Source organism: Dermacentor andersoni, chromosome 8 (genome assembly GCF_023375885.2).
Source record: "Dermacentor andersoni chromosome 8, qqDerAnde1_hic_scaffold, whole genome shotgun sequence".
In the NCBI taxonomy this organism is placed as follows: Eukaryota; Metazoa; Arthropoda; class Arachnida; order Ixodida; family Ixodidae; genus Dermacentor; species Dermacentor andersoni.
Window position 1 is genome coordinate 860,226 of NC_092821.1, and position 21,115 is coordinate 881,340.

Consider the following 21,115-nt stretch of genomic DNA (forward strand, 5'->3'; position numbering starts at 1 on the left):
CGGCTTGTCGTCCACGGTTCGCCATTCGGAGGGGTTGCGCTATCTATAAGAGGAGTAAGAAGAACGCGGTGGGGACGTGCGTGGAGAAAGAGGTTCCGAGCGTATGGAACGAATGGATTGCAGGCCGACGTTGGACAACTCTTGACTACGACGGCCTGGATGAAGGAGATTGTCACCGGAGAATGATGAGGTGACGGAATTGTTGTGTCGGCAGCGGCAGGCAAATGGGGGCCCCCGGCCAGCGAACGCGCGGCGAGCGCCGACGCAGTGAAGGAGACGCGGAGCAAACTGCTCCCGATGAAAACCGGAACGAAGACTCAGCCGACCCGTGGCCGTTTATTCCTAATAAAGACTTCACACGCCAGATGACACCTCCTCATTGGTCCAAGCTCGTCATATGACAGAAGGGGGGTGCGCCATCTAGCTAAACAACTACAAAACATACATGTACGATAACACAGAGATCTGACAGGGGGCGACACTATACTACATCATCCCCCCCTGGAAACAAAGTAAGCATGCAGTGAAATGCGTACACATGACGCGCACTTAAGTCCAAAGACAAATTCAGTTCGTTCCCCCCACGTTCACACACACGCGCACCAGATGCACACAAGGCACGCAATTAAGTCCACAACAAATTCAGTCCGTCCCCGCCCAAGTTCACATACACGCGCACCAGTCTTGGGCACCAAAAAACAGGCAGTCAGTCAAAACAAAATCCGACAAAGAACACGGCACAAGACTCACTGCACCGCAACAAGGAACACATTTTATACCTGTGTGAACGAAAACTGAACTGTCTCCTAAACGTCACAGCGAGGCCCCTAGCCGTGGCATTTTGAAGACGGCAATATGCTCAGCTTCAAGAGACATAATCATCGAGCCACGGAGGCCATTTTTTGTCACGATGAGGATGCGTGCGTACCTCAGAAGAAGAACTTTGGGGGTTGCGACGCGTATCGGTCGACTTCGAAGACCCAGTCGTCCCACTACTATTTCCCTCCCCCTGGTTGGACAATTGAATGTGGTTATCGCTCAAAGCTGGAGAGGGTTGCCCAGGAAGTTCCTGTCGAAGTCCCAACAAGTCCTGGGAGGCTACCGATTCCCCCACGGAATCAGACGACTGCTGACTGTGCAGACTCGGAAGTGATACAGCCAGACGAACTACTTAGCTGATGCTTATAACTATGAGAAGACGATGTCACTACAGACGAGTCATCGGAATGACTATCCAAGTTTGAATATGAGTACAAGTTTCTATCACTTGTACACACTTCTATCACCCAAGTCCACTGCTGAATCCTTTATCACTAGGGTTAACTTAGACACATGCCACGTATTCCCATCACTGAGTAGAAAAGTAGATGGTCCAATCTGGGCCTTAACTTTACGAGGTTTGCTGTACTTAAAAAATCCTTTCCTGTTAAATCTAATTCTGACGGTGTCTCCCACCTTCACACGAGTTGCCTCAGCACCTCTACGTTTGTCTACGTACTGTTTAGTCTGCCACTGTTTCTGCAAGACCCTTTCTTGAACTTGATGCACCAAGACTGTCCTGTTCCCGTAGATCTACACAGAGCCGCAAGGTTCCATCCTTCTTGCGCACCAGCACGAGGAGAGACACCCACTCAGAAGGCTCGACGCGCTCGATGACGTCGCAGTCCTCGAGACGTCGCAATTCATTTGTGACCTGGTCACGGAGAGCCAGGGGTAGTCGGTGCAACTTTGAAGATACTGGTTTCGCATCTTGCTGCCGATGAATCCGGTGCACAAAGTTGTTGACGAGATCCAACTAGTCACTGAAGAGGTGGTCAAAACCCGGAGGCACACCTGTGGGGCTCTGTACTGAAGGAAGCGATGGTAGACATGTCAGCGACGTACCGTCGATCTGTATGCCCAAGCGTTGGATGGCGTCTAAACCCAGCAGTGATGTTCCTGTAGTCGTTACGTGGAACGTGACGGAGCATGACCTTTGGAGAAACTGGACAGTGGCTTGAAACAGGCCTTGAATGTCGATGCGTTGCTTGGAGAGATTTCTCAAGTCCACTGTTTGTGCCAGCCTGTGCTGTCGACCAAAGTGATTCCTAAAATCTTCGGCCGTCATGAATAACACAGACGCTCCCGTATCAACCAGCAGTCGCATGGACACGCCGTTAACTACGACCGGAACTTCAAAATCTTCGTTAGTTTCAAAAGCGCTTACCGTCAAGACAGACGGGGACGGCTGCCCTGCGGAAGTTGAAGACAGCGTCTCTGCTGAAGAGACGTGTTGCACCGCTGTTCGGGTCTTTCGACATACCGAAGCGAAATGGCCCAACGTGTGGCAGGCGTTGCATCGCCGATTTCTTGCTGGACAATTCCTGTGAGACGCGATATGGTTCCTGCTGCCACACCGATCGCATGCACCACGGTTTCCGGAGGAGCCATGTGCGAAATGTCGAACATCTTGGCGGTTTCTCGGAAGAATTCGGCCACCTTGGCGGCCTCCCGGAAGTCGGACATCTTGGCGGCTTCTCAGAAGAAGTCGGACATCTTCATGGCCTGCCGGACTACGTCGGCCATCTGGGCGGCTCCCCGGAAGAAGTCGGCCATCTTGGCCCGTCGACGGAACGCCAAGTTGAGATGCCTCGATTCTTGGTACATTTTCGGAGCCGAACACTCGGTTCGCTCGATGCAAGGCTTCTAACGAGCGTCCAATTTCTTCTGCCTTGTCCAGGGACAGGGTTTCGCCATGAGCCAACAACTTTTCGCGAACGCTGGCGTTCGCTACCCCATGTATTATTTGGTCTCGGACGCGCTCGTTGTAGGTTGTGCCGAAGCTGCACTGTACCGCCTTTTCCTTCAATGCGGTCACGAATTCCAGGAATCCTTCTCCCTCGAACTGCCTTCGACTGGTGAATTCATGCCTCTCCGCCAGAACATTTGTTGACGCGGCGAACAGCCGGTCAAGCCGCTGCAAGAGTTTCTGGAACTCTGACGCTGGCGGGACCGCATCACTTGACGTTGACGCTGCGCCGGTTAACTGCCTTGCTGCTTCCTGCTCCTCGTCTGCAAAGTACTTTCGTTGTCCCTCACGCCCGAGAGCGCTGACAAGCGCGGACGCTTGTCGCGCGTCCGTCCAGTCGCCACCACCGGCCGCTTCGAGGTGGGCCTGAAAAATTTTTTTCCATCGATACCATGGAATTAACGGTGGCCCGGACAATTCAAGAAAAACGGGAAGGTTCGCCGTAAAAGAAGCCATGCCCGGTAGCGTGCGGGGGACAGTGCAGAAAACAAGCCGGAGCTCGCAGCAGGAATGGGGCAAGGAAGAACAAAGGGGTCGAGAAGGCCTAGGCTCGGAAGCCTCACAACGCCAAGTGCGTCGGCGGCGTTTGCCTGCCGTGCAGACACAGGAAGGGATGCTTCACTTACGAAGCTCGTTGGTTTCCCGGGGCTTCGGTCGGAACCGCTGCGAGAATCCCATCCTCGTCGCCAAAAGATGTGTGTCGGCAGCGGCAGGCAAGTGGGGGCCCACGCCCAGCGAACGCGCGGCGAGCGCCGACGCAGAGAGGGAGACACGGAGCCAACTGCTCCTGATGAAAACCGGACAAAGGACTCAGCCGACCCGCGGCCGTTTATTCCTAATAAAGACTTCACACGCCAGATGACACCTCCTCATTCGTCCAAGCTCCGTCCAAGTCCAAGGGCCGTCGAAGAGGGTGGAGCAGTACTGACTGCTTCCACCACGGAGGCGGGAGGAGTCACTGCGGCACCACTGCGCGTGGGCCCGGAGGACTCCGGAGGCCTCTGTGACGCTGCCCCCGCCTGCATCACATCGGCATAACTTCTTCGGGGAAGGTACGACAGTCTCTTTCTGGCTTCAAAGAACGAAATTTTTTATTTCACAGTTAGTGCAATGACTTCCGTTTTCCAACATGGGCAAGACCGCGAGCAGGCTGGATGGTCTCCTTTGCAGTTAACACAAAATGGGGAAGTGCAGTTTTCAGATTGATGACCATTTGAGCTGCATTTAGCACAGGTTGTTTGGCCTCGGCATGCATGTGAAGCATGTCCGAACCTTTGGCACTTGAAACACCGTCTTGGGTTCGGGATATGTGGTCTGACGTTTACTTTTACGCACCCTGCATCCAGAGAGGTAGGCATTACGCTTGTTCCAAATGTAAGTATGACATGTTTTGTTGGGACCTCTTGGTCATTTCTGCGGATTACTATTCCTTGTACTTTTTTCACGTTTTGCTCCTGGAAACCCTCAAGGAGTTCCTCATCGCTCAGGCCAATAAAGTCTTCCTCTGATACCACGCCCCGGGTTGTGTTCAGTGTTCTATGTGGTGAAATTGTCACTGTGGCGTCGCCAATACAGGTAAGCTCCGACAGCTTTTGCGCTTGACCTTTGTCATTTAGTTCTAGGAGGAGGTCCCCGCTAGACATTTTTGAAGCTTTATATGTAGTTCCGATTTTGTCTTTGAGACACTTGGCCACCAGAAAGAGAGAAAGCTTTCTTACTGGTATGTTATTGTCACTGTGGACGACATATTATTTGGGAAATGACGGCGCGTTGCTCCGAAAGGAGAACTGGAATGGTGCTTCGGTGCGGCATCTTTTCAGACGCCGATCATAGACAGAAGTTTGCGCTGCCATAAGAAAATGTGTTTGTTCGGCAGCAGCGCCGACCGCCCACCACGGAGCCTAACGAGGGAACGCGGCAGAGCTTGTGTTCAAGCCTGCACGACGCCAGCCGTACGCCGTCACTATAACCAAATATGGTGTACCCAAGGTAGGAAAGCCACACAAGGTTAACCCTTGCCGCCGTGGAGAAAGGAAGTAAATGGAAGCGTGAAGAAGACAGGAAAGATCAAAAAGTGAGAGATAAAGACGAAGGTTTGAGGAGCGAGAGACAGGAAGAGGCGACTGCCAATTTCCATCGGGTGGGTCAGCCCGGGGGTGCCGTCTACGTGAAGCACAGGCCAAAGGGGTGTGTTGCCTCCGCCGGGGGGCCTTAATGGTCCGAACACCCGAGCATCAGCCCAGCCCCCAGGATCGCCCTTTCCCCGGACACGGCTAAGCCGCGCACAGCTACACACGGGAGGGTCCAACCCTCGTGTGCTCGGGTACGTGGTGTCGCAACACACCAAACGTCTGCTGACGCAGGCACCCCTGCGGGGGAGGCGAGAAGCAATGCACTGGTGTTGACATTCACTTTTCTTTTTTTTGAGTTTAGGCAGCTACCACACCTCAAACAGCCACCTTGACTGCGGGTATGTAACCCAAATCGCCAACGAAGCATTTGAGCGAAAGTCACAGGCAAGGAAAACAGCTGCTTCATAATGTAAAGGATAATATTTTTCTCAGACGAAACCAACACATCGCCATCCTATTTCACCAGTGCAGACTCTACCAAAATTGATGCCGCGGAGGCACATGCAGGTAAGAGGCAAGAAGCAATGGCACTGGTAACATTCACCCAATTTCATTTTCTTACATTTAGGCAGCCAGCACACCTCAAACAGCCACCTTGACTGCGGGTATGTTACCCAAGTCACCAAAGAGGCATTTTGAGGGAAGTACACAGGGAATTAAAACAGCCACTTCGCCATGCAAACAATACTCTTTCTCGACTCCTACACTTCGCCATGACATTTAACCTGTGCAGACTCCACCAAAAAAGATGCTGTGGGGGCATATGCGGGTAAGAGGCAAGAAGCAATGTATTGGTGTTGACATTCACCCAATCTCTTTCTTTTTTATACATTTAGGCAGCCAGGACACCTCAAACACCCACCTTGACTGCGGGTGTGCTACCGAAGTAGTCAAAGAAACATTTTGAAGGGAATCTACAGGCAAATAAAACAGCCTCTTCTCCATATAGATGACTCTTTCTCTCAGACGGCTCCTACACCTCGCCACGCCATTTCACCTGTGCAGAATCCACCAAGAAAGATGCCACCAAGTCACATGCAGGTAGGAGGCAAGAAGCAATGGCACTGGTATAGTGTACTACATTATTCTAGTACACTATAGGCACTGGTGTTGACATTCACCGAATTTCTCTTTTTCTTACATTTAGGGAGCCAGCACAGCTCAAACAGCCACTTTGACTGCGGGTGTGTTATCCAAGTTGCCAAAGAAGCATTTTGAAGGAGATCCACAGGCAACTCTAACAGGCACTTCTCAATGTAAACAATACTATTTCTCTCAGACGACTCCTATACCTCGCCGTGCCAAATAAGATGCCACGACAGCATGTGCAGGTAGGTGGCAAGAAGCAATGCACTGGTGTAGACATTCACCAAATTTATTTATTTTTCTTGTGTTTAGGCAGTTACCACACCTCAAACAGCCACCTTGACTGCGGGTGTGTTACCCAAATCGCCAAAGGAACATTTGAGCGAAATCCAAAGCCAAATAAAACAGCCACTACTCCGTGTAAATGATACCGTTTCTCAGACGACTCCTGCACCTCGCCATGCCATTTTACCTGTGCAAACTCCACCAAAAATGATGCCGCGAAGGCACGTGCAGGTAGTAGGCAAGAAGCAGTGGCACTGGTGTTGACATTCACCCAATTTCTTTTTCTTGCATGCAGGCGGCCAGCACACCTCAAACAGCCACCTTGACTGCAGGTGTGTTACCCAAATCACCAAAGAAACATTTGAGCAAAATTCAAAGCCAATTAAAACAGCCACTTCTCCATGTAAATGATACTCATTCTCTCGGATGACTCCTGCACCTCTCCATGCCATTTTACATGTGCAGACTCCACCAAAAAAATGCCACGGAGGCACGAACAAGAGGCAAGAAGCAATGGCACTGGTGTTGACATTCACCCAATTTCCTTTTCTTGCATTCAGGCAGCCAGCACACTTAAAGCAGCCACGTTGACTGCGGTTGTGTTACCCAAGTCACCAAAGAAGCATTTTGAGGGAAATCCACAGGCAATTAAAACAGCCACTTCTCCATGTAAATGATACCCTTTCTCTCAAACGACTCCTACACCTCGCCATGCAAGAAAGGTGCCCGGAGGCACGTGCAGGTAGGAGACAAGAAGCAACGCACTGGTGTTGACGTTCACTAAATTTATTTATTTTTCTTGCGTTTGGGCACCTACCACACCTCAAGCGGCCACCTTGACTGTATATTTAAATATATTGTGGATGTGAATGGTGTTTAAAGTGGAAATTTAAAACAATGTTGATGTGAGAAAATACATATGAAGCAGTCGCTGCTAGAGCTTCTAATGCGCTTGTCCTGCTATTGTCAGTACTTGCAGAAATAAAGTGAAAGTATGAATTAAATGCCGTGCATGTCCGTATCAACGATGCAGTAAGCTATTAGCCACAATAAAATTTTAACTGAAAAGGCCGGGGAAAGCCACAAGAAACCTCAAATGATGTGGGTGACAAACTCTAGCAATGACATTTTAGGTGCATGTGTGTGTAGGGGGGGGGGGGGGTAGTAAAATTCCGCACCGCAGTGATGGGGGCTCTGCTGCCTCCGAAAAACTCCGGAGGGAGATTGGGATCCGGAGCACGAAGTTTGCAAGAGGGGGTTGCCAAAATAACTACAAATATAAGAAGAAAGGGAGGTAATTTCGATACAAGTACAGAACAAATATCCGGCTATCCGGATACTATTACCTAAATAGCCAACCACTTCGGCTATCTGGCTTTCAAATTCAAATAACCCGCAAATCGAATAACCAGATAGCCGGTTTTTCTGCAAAACCGGATTGATGTTGCTGCACTGTTTTATACTGTGTTCCAGCACACGATCACACTCTATGAACCACTTGTGTCTGCCTCAGTACTGTATTCGCATAGCACTGACTTATACCGCTAGTCGGGTGTTCTCGTGCACAGCGCGCAAAATTGTGTGCTGCGCGAAGCAAGAGAAAGGCCACAGCTTGCGTGCGACGTCGTCAGCAGAAGTGCGCCAAGTGAGGAAAAAAAATGAAGGCGGGGCCTGTGACGTATGCGTCACGCGATCCTTGCGCTCTGGTAAGAGAGAGGGCAGGGGTGGCTTGCGGAGGCTAGACTAATGGAGAGAGTTTCTCCCTTGGCAGTGGCCCTCGCCTCCTGAAATCATGGGTTCACGGCACTGAAATATTTCTATCTCGGCTATTAATGAACCAATTTGAAAAATTCTTGCAGCAGAACGCTTCCTAGAGGGCACGTAACAACTACCAACGTATAATCGAAATTTGCTTTGGGGCCTGGAGGGGGGCCGTTTACACACATTTCTTTGATGCTCTTGCACTCGTGAATATTGAATCACTGCCAACGACTGGTACTAAAGACCTGATGTCGTCGGAATGTGAAAAACAGGATGCATTTTTGCTGAACTTGGCTATTAGATAGATCCTCGGGTTAAAACTTCGAAGTGAAAAAAAAAAAATTCACAACTAAATACAGGCACTTGAAAGATCAGTGCCGAGTTGACTAATGGCATACTGCCCTTCCATGCCAGCAGCATCGCTGTCTAGCTTGAAAAAATGTCCTTACTTGAGCACAAGTCACTCTGAATCTCAACCGCTTCTGCAGGGATTCATGAATCAATGCAAAGGCAACTGGCCACATTTCACTGGATATGGCAGCAGCAACAACAATTCATGCAAAATCACTGCCATTGCGTCAGTTGTGATGACTCAGGCAGACTATGATGCGAGCGTCACCAAGCAGCAGGAACCAGGACAGTGGTGCACACTTGTCTGCACCTTTCAAAAGCTCACCTGATCCACTGGTGCTCCAACTTGGTCGATGCATAGCCCTCTCTTGATTGGAGCCAAAGAAAGCCTGCCTCACGTGAACGTGCGCCCAGAGTAATCAGAGTAGTCACGTTCTATCTCGGTGATGGGAAAGGTGTGAGCGCCTCCAAGAACGCTAATGAACCAGGCGAATGTGTTCCGAGCACATGATTTCGGCCAGTCAACTTGGAATATTGGGCCGAGAGAGCCTCAGTGCTGCCACAGCAAGAGCTCCACAACAGCTTCACATTTTCATTTCAGCTGAAGCTGACACATTTATTCAATACGCAATAAAATAGAAACATAATTATTATAGACAGTTGGTGCCTCTTTATGTAAATATCTGTACAGTACTGTTTAAAAAAAGTATTACAGCAGTATAGACATGGATTAGGACGCAACGAGTGCTTCTGTCTTCTGTTCTTTCCGTACTTTTTTAGGTGGACCTGCGAAAGATAAAACAAGAGCCATTCACCTCATCTTTTTGTACTCAGCTTACAGCACATTGGCAGAATCATTGAAAAATGAACAAGTTAAGCTTTCATCTCATCTTAACGGAGTGCTGCAAAATTTGGCCAAGATACAGTCATGTTCAATACGAGCTGCATAAGGCATGTGGTTTTAGGGAGCTCCGAAACTGCACAGTGGCACCAACATGAGAAACATAGGAGAACTAAACACTATTCTAATTTACTTGCACTATTAAAATAATTGTTATTGGAAGTCACCACTACCGTGCACTCTTGGGGCGCCTTTGACCTTGACCGTGTTTCAGCTCGTATAAATAAATACTATTGAATGTGACTGTACATGTCATTTATGGATGGCAAGCATTTAATAACAATGTTCAAACGTATTTAGACACCTATCAAACATTTGTTAGCATATTCAAAGAGGTAATAATGTCATATAAGGAAGTGTGCCACTTATTTATCAGATTTTCAAGGCACTGGTGTACATAGAATCAACCATGGCCGAACCAGATCAGGTAGGCCAGCAGTTCCAAAGCTCAGTTTCGGGGAAGCAGTTTGAAAAAATGTATGCAACATCACTATCTACAGATCGATCTGTTAGTGCATGACACGCTGGTTCCCTGTGTACGATGACAGACATTTCTATTTTAACAACCTTGAAAAAAGATTTTGCATTTGGTGCTGCATTGTATTTCTTTTTTTTTTTTTCAAGTTACGCAGTGAGACCGAATACCTACGGGTTTCTGCAGAAATACTGCCTTTTGACAAATAATGCTCCGACAAGACAATGCCAAAGAAGCGACATTCAAAGCTGAGAATAAAAGCTGCTCTTCTCCTGCGCCTGCCTACTACCAACGCAGAGAATAGTTCTTGCAGTGGTGCATTGGGCACCAGAGACAGAATGCATTGCAAATAAGTGTTAAAGCACCAAATTGGCAGGCTCACATCCGTGAAAAAAATTTGTCTTTAGGATAAGGGCAACTACAATGCAATAATGGAAAATTTTAATACTTTTCTTTTTCCAGTACGAATTCATGTTTCACACTCGCACTATTCATGAAAACTGGTCATTATTCAAGAATAAATTAAATCTGCTTACTGACACGTTTATCCCAAGGCTAACCTTCTATAGTATCACAATAAGCCGTGGTTTACTTCATATCTAAAAAGGACTAAAATAAAACTAATAGAAACGGTTGTTTCGTTCAGCCAAACGCAATGGCACTCAGACCAGTTGGGAAAAATACCTCGAAGCTGAAAGTTATACTTGTGATACAGAACGCCAAGCACTCATTTTATCACAATGACTTACCAAAGCTATTAATCAGTAATCGCCGCCAATTTCGGCAAGTGTTAAACCCCAGATACACTCATGAGATTACACTTACTAATGACTCGCATGAGGCAGTCACTGAACATGAGTACAGGGAAATACTGAACGCATTCGCATCTGTCTTTACTGAAGAACTTGATGAACCTTCACAGTTACCAGTTATTTATGCCAGCTATCACCTTTTTCAATGAAGGCATTGCTCCCATAATTGATAAAATGAAACCTTATTCATCAGCCAGTATGGACTCGATTAATTCAAAACTTCTGAAAAATGTTACATCAATTTGTGCAGCATATTTGTCTTTTATCGTTTCACAGTCGCTCTCCTCGTGTATCATTCCAGATGAGTGGAAAGTGGGGAAGATCGTTCCACTCTTTAAATCAGGTACCAGAGACTCACTCCTGAATTACCGCCCCATTTCATCAACTCATCGACAAGTCACCTACTCTCACATTATAAGTTTTTTGGACTCAAGCCATTTATTCCATCCTTCACAACATGGGTTTCGTAAAGGCCTCTCCTGGGAAACCCAATGAGCACTCTTCCTTCACAACCTTCACACTAACCTTGATCATAACATGCAGATTGATGTCATCTTCCTAGACTTTACGAAAGCTTCTGATACAGGTTGTCACTGCTTGCTTTTACTAAAGCTTTCACAACTAAACCTACATCCTAATATTCTTCAATGGATTGAACAGTTTCTAACTAAACATTCTCAGTCAGTCTTTATTAATGGTCCCCTGTCTAACAATCTCTCAGTCCCATCAAGCGTTCTGCAGGGATCTGTACTTGGTCCTCTTCTATTCCTAATACAGCCGAACCTACTTATAACAATATTCAAGTGCCACGAAAATTCCTTTGTTATAACCGATAACTGTTATACCTAGGTTGCATCAAAAAATCAAAATGGGGAGTGGCAGAGCTGATCTGACAAAATGGCGGGGAGGCCAGTGCCCCTCCCTACCACCTCCCTCCGCCTGCCTGCTGATTGTGTTCAGTCATTTAACTGTTTCCTGGGCGCTCCTATCGTGTGTAACAAGCCGCAGCTGTCAGCGTTAAAGAATGGCACTGCTATAACAACTGCAAAGAGGTGTCACGGGTGGCAAGCGATATGCAAGCACCGCCGAGACATCACTTTGGTGGCGCCCAAAGGAGCCTTTTAGAAATTGTGAGAATGCTGCTGCGGCAGCCTGCCAGCTTGAGAAATCCAGAAGAAATGCTCAGGAGAGATCGCCACAAGCATCTCGCCACATACTTCTCACTGGCTTGCACGAGAAAACCGTACATCCCTCAGCCTTGCATGCTTTACGTCAAGCTTACCAAGCTTCTCCAAGCTTGGTACCAAGCTTCTCCAAGGTATCCAAGCGCTTCACGTAGTGCAGCGCAAGGTTCCTCGCGATAACGAATCCCCGGAGGGACTGAATCATGCCGGGCCTCCTGTGAGGACAACGTCACCGCGTCGTAGCTGCCGCAGTCACCATCCGATGCAAGCACGTTCGCGATGATCGTCTCATCGGTTAGAAGCACTTAGTTTCCAAATCTATAGACATGCGATTTCTTTTTACTGGCAACGTCACGCATTGATCAGTGGGCGGATCAGCCATCTTCCATTTCGGCGGAGAGCCGAGCGAATTTGAGAAACCGCGTGGCCAGGAACGACTTCGACCCAACCAACAAAAATGAATGCGAGCAATTAAGCTGTTCGCAGAACTGCACTGAATGAGGAGCCAGCGAGCAACATGCGAGCAATCTGCCTAATCTGCTTGTGGTGCAGTTGGTGTGGTCCGTTTATGTTTCGGAGGGTGGGGCGGCATAGAGCTATGGGCGCAGCCTATTCGCGTTCGGAGGGGTGGAAGGGCGACAGGAGAGAGCTGCGCAGAGATGGCTAGAAAATGAGCGCGCAGCAGCTGTTGGAGCAGCAGTCCATCATGCAGCGGCTCGAATTTCTTGGTTTTTTTTTTTTTTCTTTTGAAGGATTTCGCATTTCCCTACCTTTCGGCTTAGACACCCAACAGCCAGACTTTATGGTGATAAGCGATAATGCGGCATCGGGGCATTGTAGTAAGTGGGTTATTTTACCATGGAAAATATACAAAAGTGTAGCAGCTCTTCATTGTTATAACCGATACATTGTTAAAACCGGTATCGTTATAAGTGGGTTCGACTGTATATATTAACGATTTACCCAAGCATGTTCGCTGCTGTATTCGAATGTCCGCTGATGACTGCGTCATTTACCACACCATCAGTAACTTTCATGATCAACTTAATCTCCAAGTAAATCTTAACAACATGCTGAATTGGTGTAAGAACTGGCTAATGTCGCTCAATCCTACTAAATGCAAACCTGTGTCCTTCTCTCGTGGCTAAATATTCGACCATTCAAACCCCAAATGAATTAGTGCTTTCTTATAAATGTATAGGAATAACCTTGTCTTACTATTTGTCGTGGCGTATCCATATGGGTAACAATTTCAGCACCCACCTTGGCTGCTTATGGCTAAAGCGTTGGGCTACTAAGTACGAGGTCACGGGATCGAATCCCGGCCACGGCGGCCGCATTTCGATGGGAGCAAAATGCGAAAACACCTGTGTACTTAGATTTAGGTGCACGTTAAAGAACCCCAGGTGGTCCAAATTTCGGGAGTCCTCCACTACGACATGCCTCATAAGCAGATCGTGGTTTTGGCACGTAAAACCCTATAATTTAATTAATTGTAATCGTTTCAGCATGGAATAAAACACTCGGTTTTCTCAAGCACCATCTCTGTGTTGTCCCCCCCAATGTAAAATTATGCACGTATAAATCCCTTATTAGATCAATACTACAATATGTATCTGCCATATGGAGCCCGCAGCAGGCATATTTAATCAATGCATTAGAATCAGTCCAAGATCGTGCCACTAGATTCATTCATCAAGACGGCAAGTTGGGCCAGTTGATAAGGATTTATAGTAAGGTTCGTTACAGTGCAACACAAGATAAAGACAAAAGAAGGCCAGAGTGTCGTCATTTTATACCTTCTTTTGTCCCTGTCTTGTGTTGCGCTGTAACAAACCTTACTATAGATTAATTCACTCTTCCTACTCATATGACGTCAGCATTTGATCTCTGAAAGTGAAATCTGGCCTACGGCCCCTTTCTTTTCGTGGCCACATTGCAAGTCTCATCCTTTATCATAAATTATTTCATATTCTCTGAATCAGCCACCTTATATGACGGCCGCAGCATGCATACCTCACCGCACTAGTCATCCACTTCAGGTTACCTGCCCATCATAGCACACTGCTGCTTTTACTGCGTCATTCTTTTTTCGAGGAGCAACAGACTGGAACGGCCTGCCTCAGAGCATCATCACCATCGTTTCATCATCTGCTTTTCAAGACTGCAATAGTGGTCACCTTCAATTACTAAAACAATTTTCCCTGCTTGTTGTTAATCTAAATAAAATCCCGCCCCTTATGTAATATACCTCCCCCCCCCCCCTCCAAATAGGGTCTTTAAGGAATAAAACTGAACTCATCTTCCTTGGATGCCCAAGGAGTGCTAATTTACATGTCTCTCTTCCCTGTACACTGTCTGTGTCTCTCTTCCCAAGTCTCTCTTCCCAAGTGACTCTCTTCCCAAGTGACGGACTTCAATTGTTACACCAGTATGCTATTTGGGCCTCAAAGTGAGACCTTAAAACAATCGGTACACTTCCACCTCAGCAATGCAGGCCAAGCAACGCTCATGTCAACAAAGGTGCTAAAACTGGCATGAAATGCTTTCAACTCGTAGTGATCAATGAACCACCATTTAAACTAGTAAAATGGTTTAAGCAGGCAGACAAGAATGATGCTGCACTTACTTAGACTAATGTAAATGTTAAATGAAAGGGGCCCCAGTACCTTGGAGCACACTCCAGGGTTCATCATTATCCACCCAATGCACTATATGCACGCAGTGAGGTCTTTCGTGAAAATAGTTCCAAAAGAATAAAAGATGAGGGCCTATGAAATGCATATCAAACACTTTGATGTGTAATCAATATCCATTACCAAACACATTCTATAAATCAACAAAGAAAGCAACAATGATGTTGTAGCAGCACCGATGAGGCAACAGAGCTACTGCTGACACCGTCCACATTTCCCCATATTCACAGCGAACACGCGCAGTGCCCTTGACTACAGCCAGTGCCTCTAATGGCATCTCAGCAAGTTTCAACCTTGGAAGAAGAGTAGCATTCACTCATCGAGTAGCGTCGGAAGTTGCTGCCTCTTTTTGCCTCTCAACGTTTTGGATACAATTTAAGTTCCTGTTGTAGATCTGTGCTTACTTGTGTTTACTTGCGTTTACGTAATTGCATCCAGTAAACACATGCATGCTACATCTACAATGTTATCGATTTCTAGGCAGACTGAGTCATTCAATTCCTCTAAAAGATGAAATGTACTTTGTGGAAACCAAGCTGTGCTGGATATTAAATCAAATTTCTTGCAAAATAAAGTCGCACGATGAACCACATGATGCAGATGTGTGTGCAGCAGTGATCAGTGTGTAAAGCACCTAAAAGATTTTCTAAATGACAGCTCACTGGGAGTGCTTCCTTATGGCCCTCGACGCATCCAAGAACAAAACAGCGTACTCGCACAGCAGCACGCTGTGTCTCTGAAATCAGAAGCCCAGAGGCTTTGCACTCAGATTGGACTTGAAAAATTGGCATAGGCAGTTGAGGAGTGTCCTACTCGCCGCTTGCACATCCAAGCATCTCACAGAGGGTCATTGTCTCGGTACCCTCATTTTTTTTTGCAGCAGCAGCACCAGAAACTAAATTTGCTTGAAATTGAGGACCCTTTTCTGAAAAAAATTAAATACATTTGGCATGTTATTTCAGCAATTGCTCTCAAGAATGCCTTTGGGGGATACTCATAGGCACAAGGAATCTGTACTACCTCCTGCCTAATGATCAATTATTACTGTGCATGTGGGAATGTCTCAACTCATTTGGCACAGTGGCTTTTAAAGAACGAAGAGGGGGGGGGGGGGGGAGGGGGGGTCTGTGACTAACCTTTTTGAACTTCTTTCTATTGACACTTCACTGCATGGGATGGAAAAGCATTTCTCGAAAGGGAGGGTGTTCGTGTCAGATCTTCCATTGTGGCTGTGCCGAGTGATTTGTTTCTGGCTAGCTTAGACAGAAAAGTGGTGTGCATACTGGAAAAATGCAATGGTGTACTCAATTTCCAGTATGTTGATGACTTTCCGGTCATCATGAAAACCATATCCGAAAACCTTGAACACACACAGGAAGTTTTCGGACAGGTTTAAATCCCCAAGCAATTGCCCCCAAATTTCTTGACAATGGCTTGATCAAATTGCTAGACATCGGGATTCACTTCCTGGTCAATCGCAAGTGCTGGCAATACGAACCATGGGTCAACAAGCCACTTTGGCCATTTCCATCTGCTCACTCAAAGTTAATAAAAAGAGCCATAGCAAAAGCTGTCCTTCTCAATGCACCCAAGAAAAATTGTGGCAGAACCCAGTGGCCTAAGGACACAAATTTACATCGGGGAGGCTCACGCCCAAGAGCGGCACATATCCAGTGGTACATGCCCAATGACCCAAGATGGCAGACAAACAGATAGAAAGTCCCCTTAAAGTGTGTGAAGTTCCCGAAGAATGGTAACTATATTAAAATCATGCCACCATCTCGTGTCCCATAGCTTCATGGCACAAGCGGCTCGCCTCAGCAAGGCAGGGTTTCTGAACCACGTGATGATCAGGCCGCCTTCGAAGGTCTCGGGAAAGACATTAAAAACATGAAAGCCAAGCACAGCAAACCGGACTACAGGCAGAGGCTTAAAAGCATCAGAGAAAAGGTGAATGTCTGCATTATGTTTTCAGCTCCCGACAAACTGTCATGCCTGTGCAAAGCCACATGTGGGTCTGTGGAAGACAATCAAAGCCAAGTCAAGCACAGGAACTGGTCAAGTCCTTGACCATTCTACTCTCAGGACCATGTAAACATAATTGATGTCATGTTGAGGGTTTCCAAACAACTACACACTACACTTGTTGATACTGGAACCACCATATCATTCGTAAAGCTTTATTCATTCCTAAAAAGTCATTCATAGAAAGCTTTATCGTTTGCTCACAAAAGTTGTGACACCGCATATGTAGTGCTAGCTAGCCAATCCAACAGTGTTCGCAGAGCCCATGTGGTCCATCAATGGTGTGCTGTACGAGTTTTTCATCCTTTTGGCATGATCCCACAATGTGACACTTGGCTGGGATTTCTTATCACACCACCATGCAGTCATTGATGGGCTCGTGCACAGCTATTCACAAGTCGTGCAGCATGTCATGATAAATAATAAAAATAACAGGGGGGCCCAATACACTTCCCTGGGGTACTCCAGACTCTACAGGTAAAAAGGAAGACCGGTATTCCTCACATGGGGCGAATTGGTCTCTATGGCTTAGGTAGGACGAAAACCATTAGGATAGGCGAGGGTTTTTGAATGTAGTTTTAATTTTTAATAGCAACTTTGGGTGCGACACCTTATTAAAAGCCTTGGCCAGATCTAAGAATATTATGTCTGTTTGGCCTCGGTTATTTATAGTATATGCGAGATCATGAACAGTCTCTATTAGTTGAGTCACTGTAGAGAATCCCTGACGGAACCAGTGTTGGCATTTGTTTAGGCTATGGTAGTTGTCAAGGTAGACCAATAGTTGCTTAGATATTATATGTTCAAGCACTTTCGAACAAGTGCTAGTGAGGGGGTTCGGCCAATAATTTTTAACGTCTGATTTGCTGCCACCTTTATGATTTGGGATAACTTTAGCACGCTTCCATGCACTGGGAAAGGAACATAGGTTAATAGATGCCTGAAAAATTAGTCAGAAATTGAGGAACCCACTCTGCGAAGCTTTGTAAAAATTAATTAGGGATTCAATCAGGCCCCATACTTTTTTTAGTATTCATGTTGAGTAAGAGGTTAAATACGGTTAAATAAGAGGTTTGTCAACTTTTATATCTTGAAAAGGCGGCCTTTCAGATTCAACTGTAAAATCGGGCAGGAAGCCATTATCACGTGTGAAGAGTGACAAGAAAAAGTTGAAATTCTGTGCCTTCTTTAGAGTGCTATCTCCAGTTTCATGCGAACGAGAAGCAGCTGGGGGGTTAATATAACGCCAAAATTTTCCAGGGGCCTTTTTCAGAAAAGATTGTAATGTGACATTATAGAACCTACATTTAGATTTTAAGATTAGCCCTTCTAACTCGCGACTCATACCAGAAATGCAGCTTTTGTCGATTGGCTGGCGATTCTTTGAAGGCGCCTTTCGCTTCCGTTTTAGCTTTCTTTTTGCATGAATTATCTCGCTGATTATCCAGGGATTTTTTCATTTAGTTGTTTTTAAACATTTTGGGACAAAGCTTTTCACTCAGTGCTCGACCATGTTTGAAAAGAAACTCTATAGGTCGTCCACGCTTGCGCCACAGTGGACAAGACCTAGGAACTTATCTAAGGAGATTTTGAAGTAATCTAAAATAGGTACATCATCGGCTAATGTAAAATTCAAGAACGGCATTTTTGATGCGTGGACGAGTTTGCGCAGACAAGTTTAATGATGTCACTACCATATTATGGTCCGAAATACCATCATCAATGTCACAGCTCATAATAAAGAACATCATCATCATTATCAGCCTGGTTACGTCCACTGCAGGGCTAAGGCCACTCCCATACGTCTCCAACTACCCCGGCCATGTGCTAATTGTGGCCATGTCGTCCCTGCAAACTTCTTAATCTCATCCGCCCACATAACTTTCTGCCGCCCCCTGCTACGCTTCCCTTCCCTTGGAATCCAGTCCGTAACCATTAATGACCACCGGTTATCTTCCCTCCTCATTACATGTCCTGCCCATGCCCATTTCTTATTCTTGATTTCGACTAAGATGTCATTAACTAGCATTTGTTCCCTCACCGAATCTGCTCTCTTCTTATCCCTTAACATTACACCCATCATTCTTCTTTCCAAAGCTCGTTGCGTTGTCCTCAATTTAAGTAGAACACTTTTCGTAAGCCTCCAGGTTTCTGCCCCGTACGTGAGTACTGGTAAGACACAGCTGTTATAGACCTTTCTCTTGAGGGATAATGGCAACCTGCTGTTCATGGTCTGAGAATGCCTGCCAAATGCACCCCATCCTCTTCTTATCTGATTATTTCAGTCTCATGATTTGGATCCACAGTCACTACCTGCCCTAAGCAGATGTATTCCCTTACCACTTCCAGTGCCTCGCTACCTATCGTAAACTGCTGTTCTCTTCTGAGACTGTTACACATTACTTTAGCTTCCTGCAGATTAATTTTTAGACCCACCCTTCTGCTTTGCCTCTCCAGGTCAGTGAGCAAGGATTCCAATTGGTCCCCTGAGTTACTAAGCATGGCAATATCGTCAGCGAATCGCAAGTTACTAAGGTATTCTCCATCAACTCTTATCCCCAATTCTTCCAAATTCAGGTCTCTGAATACCTCCTGTAAACACGCTGTGAATAGTATTGGAGAGATCTTCTCTCCCTGCCTGATGCCTTTCTTTATTGGGATTTTGTTGCTTTCTTTATGGAGGACTACGGTGGCTGTGGAGCCGCTATAGATATCTTTCAGTATTTTTACATACGGCTCGTCTACACCCTGATTCCGTAATGCCTCCATGACTGCTGAGGTTTCGACTGAATCAAACGCTTTCTCATAATCAATGAAAGCTATATATAAGGGTTGGTTATATTCCGCACATTTTTCTATCACCTGATTGATAGTGTGAATATGGTCTATTGTTGAGTAGCCTTTACGAAATCCTGCCTGGTCGTTTGGTTGACAGAAGTCTAAGGTGTTCTTGATTCTATTTGCAATTACCTTCGTAAATACTTTGTAGGCAATGGACAGTAAGCTGATCGGTCTATAATTTTTCAAGTCTTTGGCATCCCCTTTCTGATGGATTAAGATTATGTTGGCGTTCTTCCAAGATTCTGGTACACTTGAAACCATCTAGAGATCGGCTTACCTCCGTGTCGTTTCCTTTTTTTTTTTTTTTTCGCAATATCAATTGAGTAATGGATTACCAACTTGCCCGGAATGCTGATCTCATTAAGGTCATGAGGCATTGCGTATACAGGGTGGCCAGTTTTTCTAGAACAATCTGCCCACCATCCTTCAGCAAATCTGCTGTTACTTGATTCTTCCCAGTTGCCTTCCCCCATTGGATAGCTCCCAAGGCTTTCTTTACTTCTTCCGGCGTTACTTGTAGGATTTGAAATTTCTCTAGACTATTCTCTCTTCCATTATCGTCGTGGATGCCAATGGTACTCTATAAATCTCTATAAAACTCCTCAGCCACTTCAACTATCTCATTCATATTAGTAATGATAATGCTGGCTTTGTCTCTTAACGCATACATCTGATTCTTGCCTATTCCTAGTTTATTCTTCACTGCTTTTAGGCTTTCTTTGTTCCTGAGAGCATGTTCAATTCGATCCATATTATACTTCCTTATGTCAGCTGTCTTACGCTTGTTGATTAACTTGGAAAGTTCTGCCAGTTCTAGTCTAGCTGTACAGTTAGAGGCTTCCACACATTGCCATTTGTTAATCAGATCTTTCGTCTCCTGCGATAGCTTACTGGTATCCTGTCTAACGAAGTTACCATTGACTTCTATTGCACACTCCTTAATGATGCCCACAACATTGTCGTGCATTCCTTCAACACTAAGGTCCTCTTCCCGAGTAAAAGCCGAAGAGCGGTTCTGCAGCTTGATCTGGAATTCCTCTATTTTCCCTCTTACCGCTAACTCATTGATCGGCTTCTTATGTACCAGTTTCTTCTGTTCCCTCCTCAGGTCTAGGCCACGGAGCAAGAAATATTTAGGAGTGGAAACTCCGCTGTTTGCGGCGACCAGAAAAGGTCACAAGCCCGCGGATATATTTTCATGCTGGCGGCACCTGGCGGCATGGGAAGAAATTACCGCCGTTTCGGTTGCCAGGGCAACCGGTCGAGCGTGTTGCTCCCGTTCGGCTGCGCGCGCCTGACTTCTACTGAGGGCACTCTCGCGCGCTTCTTTACCGCTTGTAGCCCGAAGAGCAACTGCTGCTACGCTTCAGCCATTCGAGCACAGTAAAAAATAAAACGCGTTTTCCATGACAGCTATAAAATGATACGTAGCTTCTGGTTGTAGCCAGGGCTATCTTGCTCCGTGGCGGGCGGTTTTCGGCTTTTTGCGCTTGCGAAACTGATGGCTATCTCGTTCCTAATCGCTCAAAGGGCGACCGCTTGTTTCTCGCTCTAGTGCTCACAGGGGTGCGCATAGGAAGGATGGCGCCGTGCATGTGTTTCCACTCCTTTTCTTTTTTTTAAGACTCGCGAAAACTAGTTGCCCTAGCTGCTTGGCGATAAGAGGAAGATTAGCGGAAGTTTGCCACACGTGTTGCTTTTTTTGATGGGCACACAACAAAACAGTTTTCTTGAGTGCGCGCACCTACGCAGTTCGGTTACGGCGTGCCCGCTGAATC

At 46.4% G+C, this 21,115-nt stretch overlaps 1 protein-coding gene and 1 long non-coding RNA gene across 3 annotated transcripts in view; one reads left to right on the forward strand and one right to left on the reverse strand.

Annotated features, from left to right (window-relative positions):
• Window positions 1–4,388: 4,388 nt before the first annotated feature.
• LOC140219979 (uncharacterized) lies at window positions 4,389–7,375 on the forward strand. Of its 2 annotated transcripts, XR_011896212.1 has the most exons (4): window positions 4,389–5,427; window positions 5,489–5,689; window positions 5,757–5,961; window positions 6,068–7,375. It is a non-coding gene; the product is annotated as an uncharacterized lncRNA (long non-coding RNA). The 2 variants fall into 2 exon arrangements; XR_011896211.1 differs by having other exon boundaries at window positions 4,395–5,689.
• A 1,611-nt stretch (window positions 7,376–8,986) lies between these two features.
• Vps20 (vacuolar protein sorting 20) overlaps window positions 8,987–21,115 on the reverse strand; it is an 80,853-nt gene continuing 68,724 nt past the window's right edge. The window contains exon 7 of the mRNA XM_050174559.3: window positions 8,987–9,189. Coding sequence (XP_050030516.1) covers window positions 9,134–9,189 — 56 coding nt within the window. The 3' untranslated portion in view covers window positions 8,987–9,133. The remainder of the gene's footprint in view (window positions 9,190–21,115) is intronic.